Genomic DNA, 26,848 nt, shown 5'->3' with positions numbered 1-26,848 from the left:
GAACTGGTCACCCACTTACCGTCCTTGCGTTGATCTTCTACCACTTGTGAGGAAAAAAAATGGGAGGAAAACTTGGTCTGGAAGGCGATCCAAGCGAACAGGATCCAACCGGCGCTCAGATTTGAATGCAGATGCTGTATCCGACATCTTCCGGAAGACTTTCGGTAGAAAAGGGAAAGATTTTCGAATCAGCAAGAGAGGGACTTTCGCGAACAGACACGGCGCCTCTTGTGCAAGGATGACATTCATGTGAACCATAGACTACTTTTTAGGAAGTTGTCCCCCTCCCCTGTGTATCTGGTGTGGTGCTGAATCAAAGTCTTGCAGAAGTTGCTCATATTGTTGATCTGCTGCCGCCTGCCTTCCACTGAAAAATGCGCAGAAGCCCAGTCTGCAGTTGGACTCTGAAAGGTTTCCAATGCAATGTGACGAACTTCTGCAAGATTTTGATTCAGCACCACCACATTAACCACACCGGGGCGGGGAGGAGGGGGACAACTTCCAGGAAGAAAGAAGGGAGGGAGGGAAGGGAAGAAGGAAAAAGAAGGAATAGTGGTAGTTGTCTATGGCTCACACGAGCGCCATCCTTGCACAAGAGGCGCTGTTTCTATTCGCTAAGGGAGGGGGGAAAAAAACAGCCTCAGCTAGTTGGTGGAATCGCCCTGCCTACAATTCCCAGCATGCAATGCACCAGAGGCGGTTTTTCTGCATTCGTGCGAACGGGCAAGTGGTTCAGAGGGGGTAGATATTTTCGTCGGAGGCGTCTGGGGTTGCGCGCGGGCGGGGTGCAAGCTAGGGAAGGAAGCGAGCCAGCCCGAGAGCCGACAAGATAACAGCAACCCCCCCACCCCAAAGATTTGGATCCTTTGGAGGAGGTAGAATCGCTCCTTTCCAGCAAAAGTAAGAGGAAGCACAGCGCTGCAGGGGGGAGCCTTCTCTTGGCTGCAGGAGCGGGCAGAACGGAGATCGGGGTCTGCAGCTAGAGCTGCGGCAGATCCGCCGGGCATTCTCTTTCGCGGCTGCTTAACCCTAGCAGCAAAGAAGCGGTTCCCCCGAAATGGAAAAAAGGGTGGAGGACCAAGCGGGAAGCAATCTTGTTCTGGAGCAGTGTTTCTCAACCTTGGCCGCTTTAAGCTGTGTGGACTTCAACTCCCAGAATTCCCCAGCCAGACTTGCTGGCTGGGGAATTCTGGGAGTTGAAGTCCACACAGCTTAAAGCGGCCAAGGTTGAAAAACACAGTTCTGGAGGGTTTTGTGAGCTCAGCCCTGGCAATAAATGTCTACCCTAAGTCCTCATTGGCTGGGTTCACAGAACATGCTAAACCAGTGCTTCCCAAACCTGGGTAAATTATCCAACGTTGGGTAAAAGTGGCTTTTCTTTGGGTAACAACACATGAACCCATTACCCAATCACAACAGGGACATTTAAATTGACCTTGAAGTGTTTGACTTCAAGTGTTTTACCTACATTGGGTAAAAAGGGCTTTCTGATCAGTGGTTTTGGGTAACGAAGGAAAAAGTTTGGGAAGCGCTGTGCTAAACCAATCAAGAAATCACAGCTGCTTTGTTCACATAATGCAAGGAACCCATAAGGTGGATTGATGTGATGGCCTGATTCAGACAACATGCTAAGGCAGGGCTAGAGTTCCCAGAACAACTCGAAGCGCAAAGCAAGTATATTGGATGACCAGTTCCACCCTTGTTGAAACATTGCAGTGAGGGGCTTGTTGTCCACACCTTTTGAGGATGGCTTCTGTCATTTCTTGAATCCAGTCAGTTTAACTTTCTGTACTATTTTTTCCCTATGCGTCATCCCTCTAAGGTAAACCAGACCAGGAAACTGATTCTACAGGAAGATTAGCACTATACTTCATTGAGATAGGCTGAAGCAGTGTTTTTCAACCTTGGCAACTTCAAGCTGTGTGGACTTCAACTCCCAGAATTCCCCACCCAGAATTCTGGGAGTTGAAGTCCACACAGCTTGAAGTTGCCAAGGTTGAGAAACACTGGGCTAGAGTAACAGAATCTTGCAAGTCTGATTGATTTTTTCCTCCCCTCCCTCTTATACCCCAGGGAGTCAGCGAAGAGCCAACCTCTTCTTAATACTCTCTCTCTTCCCAGGACCATGAATGCTTCTGTCCTTTCTGTTTACACAAGGACATTTCTGAATATTTCCTTCAAGGCGATCTTTCTGGCTCTCTACAATAGGCTAGGTCAAGAAACAGACGCTGCAGGAATTCCAGGAATGCTATTTTATTATAATAGGGTAATAATACTGTAACAGAATCTTGAAATCTGGTCCAAGTTTGTCCCTTCTTATATTAAACAAATACAAGGCTTATTTTGGGCTTCTTTCTCTTGCTTCCCTTTACCTCTGGACTGCATAACCTTTTGTCTAGGTCTCCCCTTAATGGCTCTTTCATGCCTTCCCCAAGGTCAGGTCTAAACTCCTTTACAATATGTGAGTTTGAGGGTATTTTTCCCCTCTCTCTTACTCTTGCAGGGAACTGAATCTCGACAAACATGCTACATACCAAAGTCAAAACAGAAAAACCAGGTAAGATGCCTTGGGAATGTTCTGCTATAAATGTTCAAGTCTTTAGCCAACATCTTCTCTCATTCCCATTCCTATTCTTCAGCTTTAATTGATTGCATTGAAAGCAAGTTTTATTTTGCTTTTTAAGAAAGTAATCCACAGACCTTTTGGGGTTTCCTAGACGTAGAACAGCCAGGAGACCTCAGTGCTAACCTAAAAAAAAAGTTACATAATGAATTCCCCTCAAAGGTTGCTTTATGCTGGAATAACAACCTCTCACCATCCCCAGATCTTGAGACAGCCAATGCTCGGAACCGTCTTGATGCCGTCCTGCAGTGTCTACTGGAGAAAACTGATGTTGATAGGTAAGAATCACCAGGTATATCAAGGTCAGTTCTGAGCACTGAGAAGGAACCTGAAACCCTCCATTAGATATTTGAGAGGTGTTAAAACAATTGAGTAGATCCATTTTGCTTTTTATGGCTTGACATTTCCTAAATTACCATCTGCAAGGTGTATTGGGATCACAGCCTCCAGAACTCCTCACCGATATGGCCAAAGCCCCAGCACATCTGACAGGTGCCAAGTTAGGGTAGGATATCCAAACAGCAGAAACCAAGAGCTCCAGGTTCCAAAAACAGGGATTTCAACTAAATCCCGTATTAGATCATTTTCTGAATCAGCCCCTGATTGGCTGAGCCCAAGAATAGGCAACCTGTGGCATTCCAGAGATTACTGAACTACCATTCCCAGTATCTGTAGGAAGCATGGCCAACAATGAGCAATACTGGGAGTTGTAGTACCGTGACACTGGGAGTGCCATGGGTTTCCTGTTCCAGGCTAAAGATTCTTTGGAATCTCTTCCTATTCTATGAGCTTGTCATTCTCTTATTTCTAGTTTGGCTGAAGTAGTTGTCAGGAAGAACCTTCAAGCCATGTTTTGGACAAGGCTAATGACATTTTTCCCCTTTTCTTTTTCTGGCTCATCTTAGAGAACAAATGGAAGATGACCCTGGAAAGACATCATCAGATGTGCTCAGCAAGTAAGGAGCAGCCGTATTGTTCAGCCATCTGCTTTATCTTTGCACATTGACCCGCCTCAGGCCATAAGCTGAATACAGGCAGAGAAAGGATTTACTTTTTTGGAGAGGCTCACCATGTTCAGTTGAAAATCATGCATTGAGGTCATTGACTTATGTTTCCTGCAGCATCTCTGAAATCCTTTGCTTTGCTTTTGTTTCTGGGGTGCCTGAGAGGAATTTGAGAAAGCAGGTCCAAAAATCTTCTATCTTCCCCAAGCAGCCTCCAAATTTAAGAATATTGTGTACAAAAGCCAGCAATATATCTATCTAGATATCTTTCTTTCTGCTTCCTTGCTTTCTTTCTTTTGAAGCTTTTTAAAAATGACTTATTGAGAATATTTATAATACTTTTGTAAATATTTATAATATGTATCATTACCAAATTTTCAAGAAGGGGGTTTTACTAGTGGTTTGGGACAGCAGGCCCCAAAGAGGTGAGGAATTTATGTCCTTCCGGGTGCTCCTGAACTACAACTCCCAGCATCCACTGTTGGCCATGCTGGCTGTGACTTCTGGGAATGATAGTTTGGCAACATCTGGAGGGCTACAGGTTCCCATCCCTGCTCCGGTCTATAGACTTGCTAACTCTGCTGAGACCAACTCTCTTGGGAAGCAGTTTTCTTTTTACTGGTGGGGCTGTTGCGTGCCAGGTGTTTCCTAACCTCTCTTGCTTTGCGGTTGCAGGGAGCCTTCTCCTATTGCTACAGGAAAGAGGTATGGTTCTTAGCAGTGTCCTCTCTGGCTATCGATGACCACCGGGTGGGAGAGTAGAACGTTTTCCCATTGAGTTTACTGGAGATCTAAAGAAAGAACATGCAAATGTGTGGCAGAGAATTCTGTGGCCTGGTTCACGTGTAGTTTTGTTGAATGCCATCGTGGTCTGGTTCTCATATAGCACTCAGTCCTGTGTGTGAACTGGGCCTGCAGTTTTGTTTGTCGATTCCTCCCTGGCAGTTCTTTTTTTTTTTTTTGTATTTTTATTAAAAATTACAATTAAAAAGATAAAAACTAATTCAGACTGAAAAAAGAAAAGAATTTTAAAAAATGGATTTTTTTTTTCTTTTCTGCACTTTCTGTTTGTTTGTTTTTTAAATTCCTCCCTGGCGGTTCCCACAGCCAAAGAGACAAGCTAAGTAATGGCTTGTTTCTTCAGTCATAGGAATGTCCACAGCCAATGCATTCTGCTCTCTTCCATGCACAGCATTTGCAATCCAGTCTCGAAGCTCTGTTTTTTGTTAATGGAGAACAGGGAAGAAAACAACACCCCATCTCTTCTCCATTTCATCATGCCTTCAGCTGCAACTGACTGGGGACACTACAATAAAGTTTATATTTTCTTACCATCTGTTGCCTTGATTTTAACTTTTGCTGTTTGCATCCCAGAATCCTTTGGGATGGGGCTGGCCTAGACATGCTGTTAATCAACAAACAAACAAACGACTTGTAGCTCTTGCTGCAGTTGGAATTTTAAAAGCTGGCCTCAAAATGGTTGTTCTTGACAGGAAGCCCGGGAGTTTGGGTGCCGGTGGTAGCTCGATAGCCTATTTGCTGTGCCCCTTGGGTTGATTGTGCTATTTATTCAAAAATGTAGAATTTTATACTCTGTGAAATAATAAATAGGTTGGGGCAAAGTAGGCCCAAGGCTTATTGTATAATTGCCCTCGCACAACTAAGACATACTGATAGGCGGACAACAAGCCAGCACAGAACGATGGCCGGACAGAAACCAGCTTTAAACTTTTGCTGTTGCTATGATCTGAGCCAGATCCACAGTTCCCATTTCCCTAGCATGCTTGCTGTTCCCACTGAGTTCCAAATTCCATCATATGCCTACAGGAAACCAGGTGCACATTTTTCTCCAGAGCAAAGTTGGCTTGTCTCAATCAAGGAAAAACAGCATGCAGACGAACTGGTGCTGAGGCTGAGAGATGGCCAGACTCCTACACTTTGTGGATACTCTGTGACTTGGCTTCCAATCATTGTACTTGATCACTTGCTACATCTGCCAATGTTCAGAGTCATAGAATCCTAGTGTAGGAAGGGGCTATTAAGTCCAACTTCCTGGCCAGTGCAGGAATCCCAATTAGGCCTCCTCTGCAAAGGGCTATGTAGCCTCCAGAAAAAATCTAGAATATCTTCTCCATTAATTCTGGGTGTTTCAGGTGCCTTGTCCCAGGAGACTTATGAGATCCTTCCATCAGGTTCTCCAGAGCCCATGGAATTAGTTATAGAGTTGGAAGACACCTCAGAAGTTCCTGTGCTCAGTGCAGGGTCTCTGGCCAGTTGCATCACTCTCTAATGCTTCTGTGCTCTCAGGCCTTCTACCCGGTTCTCCCATCACCGCCGCAAGAAGAGGAAGGAGATGGACGACGGACTCACTGAAGGGGGACCACAAAAGCAGAGTGAGTGAAAATGTCAGAGCTGCCTTGGTGGCTTGAGCCAGTCAGTGATTCTGTGGAGTCTCAAGCTGCTAACCTTGGAGATGCAAAGCCTATGTTTCGCTGCTAAGTTATGACCCCTTTCCACCGCATCCCCTATCCCAGCCCACCTTCTGTTTCTGAACTCCAAATTCTTAAGTCTCTGGGGCAGAGATGGCCTCCAGGTATTGCTGAACTATGACAGCCTGTGGCCAGTGGTGAGGGATGCTGGGAGTTGTAGTTCAGCGATATCTGGAGAGTTACCAGTTCCTCAATCCTGCATTAGGGGAAATGCCTGTTTATTGGAAGTGCAATTTTCTTATTTCCTTTCTCTGGACTAATACACTCTAGAGGCCTTTTGTTTCAAAGAAAGGAGGACTGTACTTCTCTTCCTTTGTAACTGAATTAGCTTGCTTGGAGGAGAAAAAGGAATGAAAGCTTTAGCATCTCTTCCTCTTCTATCTCCTCCGTTCTGAAATAATTTGTTGAAGGTAAAGGTGCCCACGGATCAAACTTGATTCCACAAAAGGATCAATTTTTCCTCTTGGGGGTCCTTCAGAGGCGAAATGGCTAGCTTAAGGCACTCATTTCCCCATTAAGTCTCTCCCCAAAGCCTTCCTACATTGCTGATGTCAAGCAGAAAGAAAAAAAGGGAGGGAGGGACATCATCCAGCTCTGATCTAAGATCTGTCTCTTAATTTGTTGCGTCTTGATCCTTGCAGACACCTACATCATCAAGCTGTTTGATCGAAGCGTAGACCTGGCCCAGTTCTCGGAGAACACCCCGCTCTATCCCATCTGCCGAGCTTGGATGCGGAATAGTCCCATGGTGCGGGAACAGGAGCGATCTCCCAGCCCAAATCTGCCTGCCCTGCTTGAGGATGACGAGGTATAGAACAGGATTCCCCAGTCCCACTCTCTTGCACACTTTTGTCTCCATAACTCACACAATTGTGGAAGGTAGGCCAGTAAGCATGTGATCCAAATGAACTCTGTATCTGATCTGGGACTTCGAGGCACAAACCTTACACCAGTCTTCACCAATGTGGCATCAGGTGGTCCTCGTTTAGCAACTGCCTCACTTAGCGACCATTCACAGTTACAGAAGTGATGAAAAAGTAACTTTATGACCAACGCTCGCATTTACGACCTTCATGGGCCTGTAAAGCAAAAGAAAACTGAAGTAGGATTAAAAGCACAGTTATGGTTTCACTTAGTGACCACTTTGCTTAATCAAGTTGCCAGTCCCAATTGTGGTTGCTAAACGAGGACTACCTGTAGGTACATTAAGCTTATAGTTTCCAGAATTCCCAGCCTGTAGGATACTGGGCTGATGTGGCTTGAGCAGAACATTGGATTCCCAGCAGCGAAACAAGGCTCAGATCCAGATCTGCCCTACATGTTCCTCTGTCTAAAATGGCAAAGCCAATATCCATAGATCTCCATATGGACATAGATTCTGAAGACTTGCGCAACCAGGTATCCAGATGAAAAACTCAAAGATGAAAGCAGGTGCCCCAGAACCACACCTCCAACCAATGCTGATCTTTACCTGTTCCAGCTGACGATGCAGCTCAGTGCTGTTTTTAGGGCCACAGCATCTTCTCTGTCCCTACCAAGATGCTTATACCTGGATGAGGCCTGAAAAAGTTTTCAGTTTGGAACAGGTTGTTCAACCATTTTGACCATTCCAGAAGTGTTTTGAGTTTGGAACACATGTGTTTACGCTTCAGGCACAGAGCACTTCTGAAATAGTACAGCACCCGCACTTCCAGGTTGGCCTCAGAGGGCTGGGCCAGGTCTACCCTTTCAAATCCAAGATCAGAGAATTTGAAGTTTAGAGCATGTCAGGTTCAAACTACTGTATATGTGATGGGAGCACAGCTTTCTATACTGTATTTCAGAAACAACTCCCCAGATTAAGGCTGCAAAGGTTGAACTCGTTTTTTGTCCTCGGCTCACCTTTCTCTCATCTCTCTTAAACTCTGTGCTCCCAGGGTGTCGAAGTATTAAATGGGAAGATCCAGGATGTCTACAAGCTACCACCTCCTATCCCTTGCCAGACCAACCCTGCAGGGGAACCAATTAACCTGCGTATCCCGTTCCCAGCCGAATCTGAAGAGCAAACAGAAGCAGCTGCTGACACGGTCAGGCCACCTTGCTAGTTAAGGGTAGCAGGGGGAGGAAAAAAGTTGGGTGGTAAAATAGCAAATGGCAGGCATTTTAGAGACCCCTTCTCATCTGAACCCCCTCTTATTATTGGCAACACATGGGGCAGTATCCATCAGGATATTGCTCTGAAGTGGACACTAGCATTTTGAATTTGAAATGGGTTTTGAACTCTGTGGCTGGATTCACACAGCATTCTAAAACCTAAATCCGGGCTAGGAAAACATAGTTGCCGTGTCACATAATATGTGAATTCAGCTGGTTGATTGAATTATCCCTCTTTTTCTGGGTTTCCACAGTGCGCTGAACCATAAACTACCTAAACAGCCTGGATTCAAACAATGCAATAAATCACACACACACATACATACGCGACAACAGACTAATAACCCCCGCCGCCACCAACCAAGCTTGGTTTGTTGTGTGAATCACGCCACTACATTTTCAACTGATTTGATTGTGTTATGTGAATGAAGTAGGGTTTTGTGCCAAGTTGTCGGAGGAGAGGATTATTTTAGAACACCTTTCTCAGTTCAAATGTGCTGAGAGTTTCTAAGGGAAGCATTTCAGAAGTAGTTGATCAGTGGCAAGACTTGGGAATGTGTGTATGCTGGAATACTGGGGAGAATTGAAGGCTGTGGAACCATCAGGTAGAATGCTGAATATCCCAGTATTCCATCGTGCAAATGGCAGAACCTTGTCACATAACACAATCAAATCAGTTGAAAATGTTATGGCATGATTCACACAACAAACCAAACTTGGTTGGTCACATTTGCATCATTTTAGTTTAATCTTACCTCCAGGGCTGGGGACAACAGGCCTTCAAAGTCCTGTTGCAGGGGAACCGTGTGAGAAGGATACATCTCCACCTCCTGCTTGCAAACACTTTGGAGGATCTGGTTGGCCACTGTAAGAAACAAAATGTTTAATTAAATTGGACCTTCGCCTCATCCAACGGAGTTATTCTTACGTTCTTACTCGTCATCAGTCGTTATGACAGTCATTAACCTAGCACAAAGCAAACCATGAAACAAATATAACTATAGATCTATAGGCTAGCACAGTAGATTACAGTCAATAAAAAGTGTACTTACAAGAAGATTTAATTTAAAAGAATAGGAGGAATAGAAAACATGAAGACGAATGAGTCAGAATAATGTAAGCATAAACTTAAAAATGCAACTAAAAACTTAGGATGTGCCACTAAATAAATCAACTGAACTAATCAACTGAAAAGGAATTAAGGATTGTATGCATCACTTAGAGATAAAAGGTAAAGGTAAAGGTTTCCCTTGACGTAAAGTCCAGTCGTGTCCGACTCTAGGGGGCGGTGCTCATCTCCGTTTCTAAGCCTTAGAGCCGGCGTTGTCATAGACACTTCCGGGTCATGTGGCCAGCATGACGACACGGAACGCCGTTACCTTCCCGCCGAAGCGGTACCTATTGATCTACTCACATTTGCATGTTTTCAAACTGCTAGGTGAGCAGGAGCTGGGACGAGCAACGGGAGCTCACCCCGCCGCGCGGTTTCGAACCGCCGACCTTCCGATCAGCAGCTCAGCGGTTTAACCTGCAGCACCACCGCGTCCCTATTAGAGATAAGCTTCTAATAAATCCAGCAAAAATATCAGATGCTTTTATTGTTAAATTGAAGTCGCTTGCTAGGACATTCATACAGTGTCTTAGCCCTGTGAGGTGGTAAGTGATGTTTTCTGTCTCTTTCCTCTCTCCCATAAATCCTGCCAGACTTCTGACACAGTACCTTCAATGTCCACCCTCATCTACAAGAACATGGAGAGATGGAAGAAGATCCGACAAAGGTAGGGTTTGGGTAACAGAAAGAACCAGAGGCAGGACATCAAGCCATTTGTACCATGCTAGGAGCACTGTGAAGCGGGAAACACTTAATTGGTGGAAAGGATAATGCGAAGATCCATGTGCAATGGTTGACTTGTGGCCTTGGTGTTCCCAGGTGGAAAGAGGCTTCGCAGAAGAACCAGTTGCGCTATGCTGAGAGCATGAAGATCCTTAAGGAGATGTACGAACGGCAATGAAGAGTGAGGTGCAGGAACTCATGCGTTCCTGGAATCCCTTGTCTTCTGGGCTAACTTTACTGCTTCTGGGTTTGTCTACCAATAAATATAGCTTTATATTTTCTTTCCAGTATGTGAGCCTGTAGATTTTGTGGGCCTGTAGAAGTCCGGACTTCACAAGAAGTCATAACAGGAACCTTGTAAATGTATGGATTCCGCATAACCTAGTCATCCATGGTTAACTGAGCTGTGACCTAGTGAATTAACTCTGTGGCCTTCGTTCACACAACACACACAACCATAAGTTAATGACACTGGCTCTGCTCCTGCCCCACTGACCACAAGCTGACCGACCAGACTTCAGCCAGGTAACATTGTGCAAAAACAGCTCATATGGTTAGTTTATGGATCAGCGAGTTGTACAGTCCTAGAAAATTGTGTTAATTAGGCTAACCACAGCTAACCATAGGGAAATGTATTATGCAGACATGGTTGTAAAAAGATGGCTACTTCTTCTGGTCAACTGTGTAGCTTGGACCTCACCCAATATAGATCCAAGTTCAATATTAGCATTTTTGAGGAAGTAGGGGTTCCTCAAGGGAATGGTGTATGACATCCATGCTTTTCCTCTCCTTCGCTGTTGAGGTTTCAGTGTAATAAATCAATCTTGTAAATTAGCCCCACATTAGAATAAATTATCCATGTAAATTAGCTTTGCATTGGAATACATTAATTAACCAGATGATGCATAGCAGCAGCTGACTCTACCTTGCAGTCAAGAGTCTTTCTGGAGCTATCAAAATGTGAACTGGGATTTCTTGTAGCACCACAGTCCTCTCTAGCGGAGACAAAGTTCTCCCATGTTGGGAACGGTTAGAACTTGCTACCCAGTTTGATGCTTCCCACAGTGCATCTTGATGATGTGCTATTTGTAGTATTCTCAAAGGAGAAAGATGAAGGCTAGATTAGCCGAGTACCTCTGGTTTCACTGGGAAGAAAAGAAAGAAACCCATTTCTCCTAACTTCTAACCATTTTGCCTTATGTAGGTTGGATTTACCTATTATAAGCCATCCTGGGCTTGTGCAGTATGCTAAAGCACCCTTCCCTAATCTGGTGCTCTCCAGATATTCTTGGAGAATTCCAGGAGTTGCAAACCTGGATATATCTGGAGAGTGCAGTGCGGGGAAAGCTATGTTAAACCCTGGTTTACAACCACAGTGGCTGGGTTGGTGTGACTCAGAAGGGCAAAAGCAAGGGAAGTACCCCCTGGCTTAGAGGGTTGGGGAAAATCTGTTGCAGCCAACTTTAGCCAAACTGAATAGGAGCTGTTCGGACCCTAAGCCTGCAACCCAATCTTGGCTAGCTAGGAGCTAACACAAAAGAGTCAAGGAAGCAACTTGATGTAGGTCTATCTATAGCGTATTATGCAAACATGTATTCCTCTATCTTCCTCCACAAAGCTCATGATAGGTTCCGGAGAGCGTTCTCAATTTACTCTTTGCAGCTAGGCTGGGAGCCAGGAATCACCATGACCCAGCAAGTATCTCGGATTGACTTTGTTCCCACATGCTGAGCTAAGCAATGCTCCAGCACCCCACACCAATTCTTTGAGGTTGTTGAGGACTGCTACTTAGACAAGTTTTCTAACCATTCTGGGATGAATTTCAGGAGGAGAATCATTGTTAAGATGGCATATACTTCAGCCCTTAGGACCAGCCTGATTTAAGATGATCCTGTGCAGCTGGCACATCAATCACACACATGACTCAGTTGCTCTTCAGTTGTTCCCTAAGGTACAGGGTGAAAAGCCAACATCTAAAACCCTTCCCTGACATCAGCTTTCAATTGTGGCTGCGTTTGAACATTGTATTCTACCATGGTTGAATTACTAATATAACAGCAAATCACAGGTGGGTAAGCCATAAAACATGGTTTACAATCCCAGTGGCTAATAATATGCAAAGCTAAAACATATATGGCTTAGCATGATGCATGAACTTGGAGATGGTAGGGCTGAAAAGGCACACTTTGGTTGTATTCTAACCCTTATGCTAAGCAGCTGCATTCATATGACATTGAACGCCCAAGCTTAATGCTAGCCTGACACGGTGGGGTGGGGAAGTTTCCCAGTATGCTGAACCATAAACCACCTGACCTGATTATAATCTACCTGACCCCAACATGTGACCCCTGGCCTTCATTATGGAGTTCAAAGCATTTTTTTCATTGCCCATTTTTCTAAACTTTCAGTGCATGCAAAGAGCTTCCTAGGAAGTATCTGCTAAAAGGGTTTGAAGTCCTTAGTTTCAAAAGGCCGCTTACAGCCTTTTCAAAGCAGCTTTAAAATGTTTAAAAAGTAATTCCCCCCCACACCCGAGGTGGTGGTATGGTTTAAGATGTTCCTTATAGACCAGTGTTGTACCTATACACCAAAAGCCAAATAGTGATAGTTGTAAGGGGGGGGAAGTCACATTTAGGGCAACACCAAATGTAAAGAGGACAGTACAGCTAATTCCCAGGTAAACGATATGCCAGATTGCATGTTCAGTCTTTGCAAAAGGCAACTGGTAAGCTATGTGGCACCAACCCAACATTTGCAGCCCCAGGGTTGCATCTTGAAAATGTGTGCTTTCACATTTAGCCAAATGTCTACAATAACTTTGGTAAATTTCCATTGGATTTACCATACCTAATTTGTCTTGAATCATCACCACCACCCCATTTGCAGATATATTCACAAAAGAATGGAAGTAAAAGCCACCTCTACCCCTTCTTCTGGGTGGAGACTAGCTTTTTTGATTTCCTCATTCAACTTAATATGGGCAAGTACCAACAGCTTCAAAGAATAATTCCTTTCATAGGCATTGTGTGTCTGGCTGTATGATTTGTGTCCACCTAGCTGCAACATTCTCCTTGGCTGAGTTCAAAAGTATCTTTTATTCTCTACTTTGTTAACTAAAAACATATTTTTCTTTCAATGTAGGAGCTAGGAATTACAATATTATCAATAAAGGGCTGTGTTGTCTACACCCCCTGCCCCCGCCCCCTTTCTGCAGACCGGCCCATAACTTATTTCTTCTTCTTCTCCTTCATTTCAATAGCAAGGAACCGCTTTATGTGAATTTCTAGTTTATCATTCACAGGATTTTGTTTTGCGTTTCTATACCCATTAATTACAAATGCGATCTGTTTTGGCAAAGAACAGGTTTTATCCACCCCAACTTTCCAATATGGGCATGATAGCTGAAAATGCAAATGATATGCAAGCTCTTGTAATAAAAATCAAGGAGCGCAGGGGAAAAAATGGGACTGAGATTAAATATCAAGACCAAGCTAATGACAACAGGTATATCAAGCCACCTTAGATATTGAAGTAGTTGATAGCCTCTGACTTTTAGGACCATCTATCTGTATCAGTGTTTCTCAACCTTGGTGGCTTGAAGATGCGTGGACTTCAACTTCCAGAATTCCCCAGCCAGCTGAGCTTGAGAAACACTGATGTACGATAATGGAACCAGCGGTCAGGAAATACACCGCAGGCTAGCACTTGAGTAGACTAAGTATGGTAGAGTAGAGTAGCAAGGAAGGCCTTGGAAAAGATACTCAGATGCCGTGTTGTGTACAAAGGTGAGAACAGTCCAAGGAATTTTTTTTTTCCGTGACATTTTATGGAGGCGAAAGTTGGACTTTGAAGCAAGCAAGGAAGAGTATTGACACTTTTGAACTCTGGAGTTGGAGAAGACTCCTGAGAATACCATGGACAGCCAGAAAACAAATGGATCATCAAACAAAACCCAAAGTTCTTGTTCAACGCACAAATGATCAGGCTCAAGTAATCATACTTTGGATACATTATGTGATGACCTAGCTCTCTGTAGAAGTCTATGCTGCTGGAAAAGGAGGAAGGAAAAAGAAAAGGATGCTCAGCAGCAAAGTGGGTGGACTCAATTGCAGCAGCAATGGGTGCATCACTGGAATACCTGAAGGACCAGGTTAGGGACAGATCTTCCCGGAAAAAAATTATGTGGTTGCTAAGAGTCAACACCAACCTGATGGAATATCAACCATCAATCAATATAGGCAGCTCAAACAGGAGTTCCTCTATTTCTATGTGCTGTTTATATTTTTATTTATCATATTTTTATTACCGCCCATCTCCCCCACTCGGGGGACCCTGGGCGGTTCACAATAAAACAGTATAAAATACAATAAAATCAGAATAATATCAATAAATATACATATAAAATATAATACAATCCAAGTGATGGCAGATCTAATTCCCCCCAAAGGGGACCGGAACTGGTCCTGGCAAGACTAGGGAACCAACCAGCCTCAAGAGTGGCTCTTCCTCTCCCCACTTCAGGCATGGTGACAAAACCAGGTCTTCAGCCGTTTCCTGAAGTCCAGAAGTAAGGAGGCCAACCTCACTTCCGGGGGAAGGATGTTCCAAAGGGCGGGGGCTGCTGCAGAGAAGGCCTGCCTCCTGGACCCCTCCAGCTGGAATTCTCTTGCAGATGGGGTCCGTGGCATGCCCTCTCTGCATGACCGGGTGGGACGGGTTGATGTGATGGGGATGAGACGGTCCCTTAGGTAACATATTCAATGTCCTTTCACAGATATTGGGCAATCATTATTTAGCAGAAAAATTGTGGAGAGAAATGAAATCTGTATGATAATTTACTCTACAATTAGAGCCTCAGGTTAGACATTTGAATAGCAAATAGAATGACAGCATGCTAAACAACTTCCCCAAAAGCTGTTAGTCCTATTCAGCTTTAACATGACCCTGTTTCAGTCAGTCAAGAATTGTTGCAATGTAATGTAGCCTTTTTGCTATAGAATGGTACAATTATCAGTAAGTAATCATATGTAACCAAGTCAGTTTTTCTATTTCCAAAAGCTAAGCAGTGGTCAGGCTTGCAAAGTGCTTTGGTGAGAGAACACAAGGAAATTTCAGGGCTGTAGGGTAGACTGGAAGTTGAAAAAAATTCCAGAAGGCAAGCCACTTCCATACTGTACTCCACAGAAGGCTTTTCTTTTATGTCTGCATGTGCACACATGTCCCTGAAATTATCCCAAGAGACTTTTATTGGCAATCAGGTTAGATCCAGACAAACTGCATAGCAACACGGTTAATATCTCACACCAACTTCAATGAGATCCAAGCACAACTAATTTAGCGTAGGGCTGATTCATCACACAGGTCAAATTCTAGCAGCAAGTACATACCCCTCTGAAAAGCTACTTTCTCTGTAATATCCCAGACACTTCTAGAACATCAAACATTCAGCTTTCCAACCACATTCACATCCCACAGCTCCTTCACTTCAAGCTTCATGGGGCAGTTGGGTCAACTCCAGTCCACCAAAGATACGGTGAAAGCTTCATGTTTATTAACAAGTATCCATCAGGCAACATTTGGCTTTTAAGCAAAAAGCACTTTATTGCAAACATGCATTTATACAAGGAAATAAGTTCAACATGAAGAGTGGTACAGAGTAAGCCTGCAAAGGAAGAGATACTCCTAGCCAGAGGAAGAAAAAAAATGGCCCTCTCTTCTCCAGGATATGGACTGAAATTTTAAGACAACCGAGTCTTTGCTGTCAGCATCCCAGCAGGAATTAGGAGGGTCAGAAAGGAATGCCACTTCCTTAAAGGCTTAAGAGTGAACAACCTTGTACCTACAAGCAAGCTCACAATGCTGGTATCTAATGGGGAAAAACATATGAAGGATGCTGGGCCAAGCTGCTTCCCTCTTATTTTCCAGTGACAGCCGGCTTCTCTTGGCGACTAATGGGAATGTTCCGTTCCAATGCGGGGGCTTTAGTAGGGGCAGTGATGGAGAGCACCCCATCTGGAGACAAGGCGGAGTTGAGAGCTGCTGGATCAACCCCCTTGGGGATCATGTAGCGACGGTGGAATTCACGGGAGATGTAGCCATGTTCATCCTGTAAGAGCAGAGACAGACAAAACAAATTAATGGCTACAGAGGGAGGTGGTGGCCTGATGCTTCAGGGCATCCTTCAGTGCACCTGCAGAGTTTGCAACCACCAGATCCTTTCCTGCCCCGCCTTTTCAAATTAAAGCATCTTAAAAAAAAAAAAAAAATAGCAGGGTATGCTCAGGCAACAAAGGAAAGGTTATTCGCTCAGGTCTTACAAGGTCCCTCATACACTCCCTAGGCATCATCAGAAATTAAAAACAGCACTGGTAACATTGTGGAGTTCTGTTCAGAAGCGGGCCCACCTGCCCTGGGTGGGATGGCATGGGAGGAAACAAGTGAGAAGCTGATTGAAAAAGAGCAAGCTTGTTACTTTCCTTTAAGGAAATGGGCATTTTGTGAAAGGCCATGCCCACGAAGGCATTTTGCAAATCTACAAACAATGCATAGGTGACATTTTGTGAAAGCATCCAGAAGAGGCTCCCCAGATTCTAAATATTCCACTGGTGTCAAAAGCCACCAACTGTTACCCAGAACCAGGTGGTACCCCAGCTGTATGCGTACTTTGTCACTACCCATAGCATCATAGCAAGAAAATGCTCTCTGTTTAAGTATGGGGCCTACCAGGTGGGTTAGACCATCCAACCTCCCATTGCTAGAACTCTCAACAGCTAAAGCTCAGAAGCATTTGAATGCCCCTTCTGTGTTTGATGAATGATTTTAGGCAATTAGTACATTAAGGCCCAGGTTAACACAATGCACGCTAGCCGAGGCTAAAATAAGATAATCTGTGGTTCAGCATATTGGAAGAACCAAGACATCACATTAAGTCATAATACAGGGCCTAAGTGTTTGCACACAGAGCATTATAGGGATACATAAACTGTAGCTTATTAACCCAAGGTTAGGGTTCAGCACTTGGTGCAAGATCAACCTTTTTATATCTGATCCTAAAGACATTTTGGGTCAGGGGGAGAGAGCTGAGGAACGCACATTCAATTTGAGTTCCAAGTTAAGAACAGATTTTAAAATGCAGCTTTAAAATATGCTGCTTTCACCCACTGCACCCTACTCATTTTTTCAGAATGCAAAACAGCAGAAGATCACAAAAGCTACATACCGGACGCTCCTCATGTTTGGCGTGTACTTCAATGTAGTCGCCTACCACCTTCACATTTAACTCCTCTGGTGAAAAATGCTTGACATCCAGCAAGACAGAGAACTTATCCTTGTCCAGCTTCATCTGGAAAACGGGAGGGGGAAAAGCAGATCAGAACCTACTGCCATTTCTGAATCTAGCTGAGAGCAGCAGACAAGCCCAACACCATTGTATTGGTTTTAGCCATTTCCACTGGAAACAAATTCCACCCATCATTTAATCACAACCAGAAGCAGCTTTAGGTCTACCCCTCCACCCCAATTTTCCATATTTATAATTCGGGACTCTTAGCACCCGAAGGCTACCAGGACAGGTTGTTTGAGGTCAGGCTCCCATAAACTCATCTCTGAACACCTCTTATCATCCCCAGCTAGCAGGCAGAATGAAGGAGGTTTTCTTCCATCACCCTCAAAGAAACCCAGCATTAGGACAGACAGTAAAACATGAGCCTGCAAGTAACTGGTAGGCCCACAGATTGCAAGCATGCATTAGCTGCAGGGCATCCATGCTTCTACCACAGCCAATCAGAAACCAACCACTAGGCTATGTAGGGAGGGAGGACTGCCCAAGTTGCTAGGCAACTACCATCCATTGGGAAAAAAAAAACACTATTGGTCCAATGCCTGGCCTCTCTTGATGCAATCCAGATGTTAAATGTCAGGCATTTGAAGTTAGAGAATGATTTACAAATGGGGTTCCAGAGCTCTTGTTCCACAGCTCTGTTCACCAAAAGACCTGCATAAATGGTGGCACCCCATTATTTGCATTCTCCTGTTCCCCACCCCTTTTTACTTTTCTAGCCTGTAAGTCTATAGGCAGAAAGTGCTTTATTTTGATCAGTCACTCTGGGAGCTGTCCCAGCTGAAGCACAGAGCATAAATGATTTAAATTAGAAAGGGGGTGCGGGGGGAGAATCACTAAGGGCCATTTTAACAGAGTTGACCAAACAGATACAAACTTGCCTAAAACTGCACAATTGCAACTCATTCTCAGCAGTTTTTAATGTTACATAATGAGACTGTTGCATAAGTGTGCGGGGCTGTGCTCAACAAATTGGGGGCTCTTTTTCAACAAGCCAAATACATTGCCTTTGCAGTACCCCAAACCTTAGAGACGATGGAAAACACAGCCAGCTCCTGAGAGCTCTTGAGTAATTTTATAGTTTATTTAGAGTTGAAGCTTCTGTGCCGTTACCTAGTAAACTTCTAACCCTATTCTTTCTTGTCTTAGACTACCCAGCTTTCTTTTCTTCTGTTTGCACCGTTCTGTATCCTGAAGCAGAGAGTCTGAATGGCAAGCTCTACCAAGGGGTGCTAGCAAGGCATGGAAATGAAACATGCCAATTCATCCGGGGAAAGCAAGTAACAAAGTTATTTGGTTGGCTTCCTCAGGCTACTTTCTAGCTTTAAAAGTCTGGATTAGCTGCTTTGAAACTAAACCAACTATCTCCTCACTGCCCTAATCTTCATGTTCAGTGATGGGAAGAGGGGAAGAGGTCATACTCCAGGGGAAGAATAGATGCTTTGCATGCTAAAGGCTCTCCAGGGTTGGATTTTCGGAAAAGATAATAGTTAGCAGGAACACCTTCTGGTCCAAAGTAAGGCACTGTGAATTAAACAGGTGAATTTGCACACTGCACTAAGCCACGGCTTACAGAAGAAACCGGAGCTGGCTAAGTCCATGCAATCCATAAACCTTAACCAACGGTTTGCAAGCCACCATAGATGGTTTTACCTAACAAGAGCCAAATTGGCTCCTTGTTGACTTCACAAACCAGGCTGCAATCTGACCAAGGAACAGCTTCCTCTGTTCTCCCCAGCTTTCAAGAAGGGAGCTAAGGCAAGGGTAGGCAGCCATCCAACAGGATAGTGTTTCTTCTATGCCTTCAGGGCTCCTGTATGCCAGCCCTTTGGCCTGGAGGGCAACTCGGCTGGCATTGTCCTTTCAGCTGGGCAGGGGAAAGAATGTTACCATAATAGGCAGCATCTCTCCCGTCCCGCTTGGCACTTTTCCCTGCCTTCACGCTCACTTTCACTCCTCCGTACCGCCACTTTCTCGCCTTTTTCCGCGAGACGCGCGCAGCCCCGTCCTCACGGCGCGCCTCAGCACGCGAGTCCAGGACCGGAGGCGTCTCTGAACCACCCCGCGGCTGGCCGGGATCTGACGCAGGGACTCCCTCCTCGCGCCCAGCCTGCAGGCGATCCCCCAAGACCCTCCCAGCCCCGAACGGAGGGGCCGTAAGGCTGCCTCGGCGCCGCCTACCTCCGACAGCCCCGAGTCCGGAACGCTCGGCATCTGCAGGCCGGGAAAGCGCGCGTAGTAAGGGCAAAGGGTGGCCGACATCAGGTCGCTCTCCATCAGCCCTTCTCCGAACCGCTGGTCGAAAAGGCGAGGCGGGAAGAGCGAGGGGAAGGCCAAGGTCCGGCGGAACCAGGGGTGGTGGATGGCGATGTCCATGACGCAGGAGGGAGCAGCGGCCGAGCTCTACTGACCTAGCAAGCCTTGACTGCACCGCGAGACGCAGACGGCGCGCCCGGCCGGGCAGCGCTTTTTATACCCGCCGCGGATCCGCCCACCCCGGTCTGGAACTCGCTAGAAGGATTCCGTCTCTTCGGCGGAGTTAATCCGCGCCCGCCCGCGGGAGAACCGGTCGTCTGAAAGCAGCGGGGCAGGGACGTGTCCGTGCAAAAACGAAGTTGGGTGCAGAAGGGCAGGAGATCCAGTTTTGCCTTATTTACTTACTTACTTCTGGCTTGGTGCGAGAGTAGTCTGTAGTCTGACCGCACGTGGAAATTTAAGACCTGGTCGTAATCTATGAAAGTGGGCTACTTGCGGACGTCTGGACTTGGGCTTAGAAAACGGGGTCATTCTTCTTTTCCAGGCCGGTTTCAGACGTTCATGTATGCACGGGGAGGAATGCGAAATAAGCACCCGCGGAAACGATCGAGCACCAGCCCTTGCAGACAGATTTTGAATGGAAGCGCGGTTACCGCTAAGGCGGCCGTTTCAGGACTGCGAAGGCGGGTCGGCCACGAGAGAGCAGCGGGTGGTTGGAGTGCCCTCTAGTGGCGATCCGGGGTGTTGCCACACAAATCTGGTCGCCGTAACTTGATCTACGGCTGTAGACTGATCTTCGGCAGGTGGATCAGTCAAGGGACGGCTTGGCCCAGCCTTGGCCTCGTGATTTCATCACATCTTTAAAACAGCTTTTCTTAAAGAGCATTGCGGAAGGCAAGAGACAATCTGCAGTTGGCTAGCTGTGCAACATGCCTATCCTAACACGTTTCTTGGGACTACATAATCAGGCTGAGGAGCGTCATCTGGCGGGCCCCAGGAGGAGAAGCTCTTCTGCCCTGGCACCTGCCCTGTGGGACATCATTCCCCCCACCAGATGAGATTGGCCCCAGCCTGACTGACCTTCCGGGAGGCGCTTAAAATCTGATTTTGTCATCAGCTCTGGGGAGCCCATGGAAGTACTGTACAAGCCTGCAAAGTGGTACCATTGCTCAGTTTTGGAATGCACCTTTCCCCGTTTTTTGTTCTTTTTATACCTTTTAATTGCATTTTAGTTTTTAAATTGTTTTGATTGTTTGGTTTTGGTTATTTTAACTGTGTGCGCCACCCAGAGTCACATATCTAAATTATAAATTTAATACATAAATAAACTAGCTCGAAGGTCTTGGTTCATGCAGCATACCAATCCACACCCAAACTAATCAAGGTTAACATTAACCAAGTTTAGCATGTCCTAATACAGTGGGTCTGTGACATGACCAGGTCAAGCATGTTATGTGTACCCAACCAGTGCCTTTAATACAGAAAGGTCAAAGTTGTGTAGCAAATTATTCTGGGATGGGAGGTGTTTTCCTTTTCATTCAGTTTTTATTTATGAATCGCTTTACAGATTAAGCTTTGTATGGCAACACAGACCACTAAACCAAAAAGGAATAAACAGAAGCAACATATTCAAGACAAAAAAATGGGCTTTCCGTAACTGAGTAACACATTGATCCACTCCGACAACCATTTTAAGAAACAAGGTCAACACAGAAAGACTTGGCTTTAAACAGGTTTTTAATTTATTTTAGGAAGCAGAGGACTACTTTTTAATGATAGTAATAATAAGGCCCATGCTGGCTGGGGAACTCTGGGAATTGAAGTCCACACATCTTCAAGCTACCGAGGTTGAGAAACACTGGCCAGAAGGGTCTCTTGGAGTATGCTCACCTCCCCAACTTGATGTTTTCCAGATGCGTTAGACTACAATTCCCCTTGCCCCAGCCAGTATGACCCATGATTGTGGGTGGTAGGGCTGGATGACCAAGATAAGAAGAATTGTTCTCAGTTGTGATAAAGCCCAAACTACACAAAGTGTGTTCTACTGGCAAAGGAAGATATTTGCCTGCACGTCTTTTGCTTGATCAAAGAGATCTCACACCCAACACAATTAGCTACTTCAGTTTCTGTGTTGGTGGTGGTGATGTGGACTCTTTTGGAGGTAGCATCAGAAAACAGGGCATGCCAGGGGCGACCTGGGAGAAGAATGGGGCGGGGGGGGGGGTTACTGCACACATGTAAGTGTGTTTGCCATATAGTTTTCATGGAACCCTGCATTCTGCAGAGCTGGCTCTTGCATGTTAATTTATCACCTATGTTCATACAATGATTAACCAGTCCAAGAATAGACCTAGTAGCAGCATTAATGTAATGTGTCAAGCTTGATTAATGTAAATGTTATTTAACTACTTTTTGGTGATAGCTTAGCATGTTATGCTGGCCTGAGCCAATGGGTTAATTTCATACTTTAGTGTATTAGTAAATTAAATGGGTTAACTCAGCAGCTAACTTAAGCAGGTTGAATGAAGGCAAGTATATTTTGAGATTCTGAATCATGCCAAGCCCCCATCCAAACTCCTGCTGAAAAATTTAATTCTATTTCTTTAAATCCAAAGGAATGTAACTCAGCTCAGGGATGTATAAAGCCAGCCTCTGAGACTGTGTGGTTAGGTTCACACAACACTGATTATGTGCCATCAAATTGGTGTTGACTCTTAGCAACCACATAATTGCTTAGTTTACATTGCTGTGTCTATGGCAAAACCAGGCAATTGGGTTAACTCAGTAAACCATTGTTAACTATGGATAAGTGTGTCCTGCAAACTCAGTGGCTGGATTTGTGCCATGTGCTATGTTTTGTTAATCTGGGTTTAGGATTGAATATGTTGCATGAATCCAGCCAGTCTCTTTGGTTAGCCTTTGTAAACCATGGTTTATGGCTTAGCATTGTGGGCAAACACACTCAGTACCATTTGCTGGGAATGCAAATAGGAGAGCACTGTTATTATTCAAATTTTGCTGCCGCCCATCTCCCTCAAAAGAGGGACTCTGGGTGGTTTACAATAAAATTAAAACTATAATAAACAATTAAGATGCTGTAAAAAAAATTACAAATATAAAATACAATATAAATAAGTATGTTAGGCTCGTGCCTAGCTTATGGGCTTGCCAGAAAGGTTTTTGGTTAGAATCAGAATCCTAGCCAGGATAGGACTTTGATCCTCTTCTGAAAGATCCTCCCTATGCTCTTACAGAGGCATCTCAGCTTTCCTGATGCAAAATTGAAGCTTCACTGGTTTGTCAAGATACGCCTTGGTTGTTCTTCCTTAGGCCAACTTCTGTTTCCTGCCTCTTTAATTTTCCAACACACATATCAGATTGGTCTTTCCGAGAAATTATCTGTAATTGTCTGAAACACCCCCTATAAAGAACTGCAAGGGTGTTCAGGTTCTCTACTTAAGCTGACATTTCAAGGAGGTAGAAAGCAAGTATGATGATGGTGAAGAAGAACCAAAAGCTCACACTTTGACAAGCCATTCTCCTCCTAAATTCCCCATCTACCCAAACCTGGGATTGAGCAATTATGTTGGTTCCCCACTGTTGTAAAGCAGCGTTCTCCAACCTGGGTGCTCTCCAGATGTGGACTTCAATTCTCAGAATTCCAGCAAAGATCATGCTGGCTGGGAGATTGGAGAGGATGGTCAGGTTGGGGAAGGGGGTTATGAACATTACTGTACTGGAAAAATTGGAATATGAATCCCCAAATGAAGGAGTAGCTAATCTGTTCTCAGTGGTCTCCTACATGTACCATAAGGCTAATGTCTGGATGTGCTTACTTGGAGTAAAACCCCAAGGTTTCATTAGCCTTATTTCAGAACACTTGTAGAAGCTGCCCATGTCTAGCAAAATGTTGACCATTCCCAACCTCTTTCCTTCTCTTTCCTAATAAAGATCTTGTTCATCCAGAAGATCCCAGTTCCTCTGAGCATGGCCACTCATTGCTTCCTTCCCCACTGCTTTCTCAGTTAATCTCACTACCTACAGTGAAGAAAGTTTGAGCTACTGATTTCCTTGGGGAGATAAGCTTTGAATACTTCCCTGTCTTCTCTAATCTGCCACCTGTGTCCATCTCTTTCCCTTGAGATACAGACCAAATTTTACTCCTGTTCTACCTGGGGACTAATTAGGAACTGCATCCACAGGTAGTAGCGGCACATGGCTGATCCTGACTGGGCTTGGAAGCTAAGCAGGACTGGGCTTTGCTAATACTTGGGTGGGAGACCACTGGAAAATGTCAGCACTATAGACTAAACCAGTGACTGGCTGGGGAATTCTGGGAGTTGAAGTCCACACATCTTAAAGTGGCCAAGGGTGAGAAACACTGCTCTAAGGTTTGGCTGCTCACCTTTCCACTGGAGCAGTGGTTCTTAAACTGGAGATGGTTACCCCCAAAGGGGTCATTTGGACATATCCTGGGGGTAACGGAGCAATTTGTAATCGCTTGTATGTGAGTTGAGGATTCAGCATGGGGCTATTGCTGCTGAGACTCTTATAAAACAACAGAGTCTGTTTCTTTTCTTTTTGTGGGGGAGGTAATGACATTATTTGTAACTGGGAAAAGGGGTAATTGGGTCAATCAGGTTAAGAACTGCTGCACTAGAGGCTGGAGGATTCAGGAGGAGGTATTATAGGAAGCTGTGGGAGAACCATCTCAAGACAAAAGATGGAACTGTTGGGTTTGTGTGAAGCTGCATTGACATGACACGCTAAGCTGATATGAGGTTCCTGTAAATCCACCCACTGTAGTTTATAAACCAGGATTTATGGTCAATGGTATCTATGGGTTGGGGTATCAAGGGGAGGTTGAATGACAAAAGTGCTGTTGTGCTGTTACAAAGCAATCCTGACCCCTTTTCCATGTGCAATGTGATGTCAACACATGCCCCAAAGGGTGGAGCTTGTGGCATGACACTTTCTTTGGGTTGACAAAAGCAGGAAGTTTCTGCTGCTACCCATGCTTATGAGTCAGTGACCCAACTGATAGTGGTTCATTGAATGAACCATTGCAACATGCAGACAGTGGCTCAGCATGTTGCACAAATACAGCCTGTCTGAGGCTGAATTCACAATCAAAAGCTGTGATTTGGTTAAGCCATGGTTATAAAGTTTGCATACCATAATGGGCACCATCAATCATGGTTTAAAAACACTTTTAGTCCTGGGATTTTCTTTAAGGATGCCCCCAATACCTCTAGATCTTACCATCTCAAATCACCTTTATGATTTCTTAGGATATAGCCATTCTCCCATAAAATAAGTGATTTCCATTCATTCTGTTGCTGGAGGGAGGATCAAATCTGCTCTCCTGAGTCCCTGTAGTGACAACCTGTTCCTGTTCCTCAGCCCACAGACTGCAGCCTCTTGATGATGGACAATTTACTAGCTGGAGAGAAATAAGTCAGAATCCTTCAGCTTGAGCCAATAATCAGTGGGAAGTGAGTTCATAACGTGAGTTCATAAAATCATAACATTCACACAACACACCTAGCCTGGTTGTGGAATCCTTTTCTGGGCTCACCCAAAGCACTGAGCCAAACAATCTGGGTTCATCTATTACCCTAAGCCACACAAAACCTGACCAAAATTAACATCAACCGAAGTGTCCATATTGTGCAAACAGCCATTGCATCTAACTAATTGTAAGAAATGTGTTCTGAGTACAGGAAATGTGGTTGCAACCCTCAGGGACAGATCCTGTGGCAGGAAAACTGCATTAACGAATGGCACCCTCTCCAGTGAAAAGACATCCTGGAGAGGTTTGTTTGTAATGAAACCCTATTTTACGACTTTTTTCGAGGGCAGGCAGAATTTTCTCAAGGCCTTTCCTTCCAAATGTTTCAGTCTTGATGTCTGGTGCTGGTTTTATGGTTTGGGAGCAGCTCACTTTTTATTTTTGCATTTACTTTTTCTTTCCTGGGGAAAGCCTTGCTGGGAATCTGATCAAAGGGCAATATGAAAACAACTGAGTACAAATACGTAACAGTGAAAGGAAGGCAGTCTCCCTGTTGTCGCTGTTGTTGTTCCAGGCCAGGGGAAAGCTTGGCTTGGTCTAAATCTAGAGCAGCCATGTGCCTGTAAAATAATACAGCTAAGCCTGATCTCATAGGAAAACTCTACAACAAATCCACTCTTTCTCAAAGTGCACACATTTGGTCACAGTCTCATCCTAAATACTGCTAGAGCAGCTCACGAAGCGATTTTCCACAAGTCAAGCCACACAGGGCTCTGCCCAGCCCTGGAGCGAACAGCCTTCTTAAACTGCTAAGCAAATGATCCTTGTACAGGTTTCTGTGGCTCTTAAAGATGAACACACTCATCCCAGATGAATTTTTAATTTACTGTTTCTTGCAAAAACGTGCTGCTTTTGTGCCAAGGCAGTTTACCGTTCTGACATGCTAAGAACAAGTTACAAGGCAGGTACTGAGCCTTCTCCAGTGGTTTAACTAGTCCTTGCCCTGCCCTGTCTTTCCTCAGGGCCTTCAAGCTATCCAAAAGAGGAAGATGATCACACACAACTTTCTATTGCAATAGGCCCTTAGCCAAGAATCCTCAGATTTGGGGGCTGGCGAGCATGTTTGGAATGTGCAGAAGATATTAGGGGCAGTTTTGCAGAACAGCGCGACAGGATGACATAGTCAGTTACATGATGCACTGATTTATGAGAATGCTCCCTGCTACCCTCTCCAGCCCATCTTTCATAGCATGCTTCTTTCTATCCTCTGCACATTATACAATGTAACAGTTTCCCTTCATTTAGGTTATTTTTTAAAGTAAGAAGATGGGGCAGAGTGCCTGATGGGCAGAAAAGGAGGAATTCATGGGCACAGTAGCACCTGGGCGTTCATTCCATTGGGGAACCCAGCCCCAAGTCTATTTGGCCATTTTTAAATATGGTACAGTAGTTTCAAAAGCACATTCTACAAACTCTGGAGGCACATAATTACACATGGGTAAATCAGGCTGGAAACTCACTCCTCAATTTCTTTGTTAAGAGTTCCAAAATTCAGTGATCTCCCTTGTGAGATAGATTAAGTTTGTCACTCCCTCCATCTCAGGTAAATAAGAATGCTTGAGCTGGTTAAATGATTCTTATGGTGCAATGCATGCAAT

General features: G+C 44.8%; 2 protein-coding genes across 4 annotated transcripts; one reads left to right on the top strand and one right to left on the bottom strand.

The window, feature by feature from the left end:
• Positions 1-14: 14 nt before the first annotated feature.
• LIN37 (lin-37 DREAM MuvB core complex component) lies at positions 15-10,361 on the top strand. Of its 3 annotated transcripts, none has more exons than XM_063312575.1 (10): positions 15-164; positions 2,504-2,557; positions 2,826-2,901; positions 3,529-3,579; positions 4,303-4,332; positions 5,935-6,020; positions 6,758-6,924; positions 8,033-8,182; positions 9,954-10,027; positions 10,180-10,361. In XM_063312575.1, the coding sequence occupies exons 2-10, from the start codon at positions 2,524-2,526 to the stop codon at positions 10,259-10,261; spliced, it is 750 nt and encodes a 249-aa protein (XP_063168645.1). In that variant the 5' UTR covers positions 15-164; positions 2,504-2,523; the 3' UTR covers positions 10,262-10,361. The 3 variants fall into 3 exon arrangements, with proteins under 3 accessions (XP_063168645.1, XP_063168646.1, XP_063168644.1); XM_063312574.1 differs by lacking the exon at positions 15-164 and adding an exon at positions 556-900; XM_063312576.1 differs by lacking the exons at positions 15-164; positions 4,303-4,332 and adding an exon at positions 555-900.
• Positions 10,362-15,658: 5,297 nt separating this feature from the next.
• On the bottom strand, positions 15,659-19,884 carry HSPB6 (heat shock protein family B (small) member 6). The gene is made up of 3 exons (XM_063312022.1): positions 19,604-19,884; positions 17,303-17,425; positions 15,659-16,189 (listed from the first exon to the last, which is right to left on the bottom strand). Exons 1-3 carry the CDS (start codon positions 19,796-19,798, stop codon positions 15,998-16,000), a joined length of 510 nt encoding a protein of 169 aa, XP_063168092.1. The 5' UTR covers positions 19,799-19,884; the 3' UTR covers positions 15,659-15,997.
• Between the last annotated feature and the right edge of the window lie 6,964 nt (positions 19,885-26,848).

This window comes from Candoia aspera, chromosome 10 (genome assembly GCF_035149785.1).
Source record: "Candoia aspera isolate rCanAsp1 chromosome 10, rCanAsp1.hap2, whole genome shotgun sequence".
Lineage (NCBI taxonomy): Eukaryota > Metazoa > Chordata > Lepidosauria > Squamata > Boidae > Candoia > Candoia aspera.
This window is presented reverse-complemented; position numbering and strand designations above follow the sequence as displayed.

Bases quoted from the DNA above. Each gene is read 5' to 3' on its own strand.
- LIN37 (XM_063312575.1), top strand. From the start codon at position 2,524: ATGCTACATACCAAAGTCAAAACAGAAAAACCAG. The intron at 6,021-6,757 runs GTGAGTGAAAAT...TGATCCTTGCAG, and splicing joins AGGGGGACCACAAAAGCAGA to ACACCTACATCATCAAGCTG. The intron at 10,028-10,179 runs GTAGGGTTTGGG...TGGTGTTCCCAG, and splicing joins TGGAAGAAGATCCGACAAAG to GTGGAAAGAGGCTTCGCAGA.
- HSPB6 (XM_063312022.1), bottom strand. From the start codon at position 19,798: ATGGACATCGCCATCCACCACCCCTGGTTCCGCCGGACCTTGGCCTTC. The intron at 17,426-19,603 runs GTAGGCGGCGCC...CCCGTTTTCCAG, and splicing joins CGGACTCGGGGCTGTCGGAG to ATGAAGCTGGACAAGGATAA. The intron at 16,190-17,302 runs GTATGTAGCTTT...CTGCTCTTACAG, and splicing joins CCAAACATGAGGAGCGTCCG to GATGAACATGGCTACATCTC.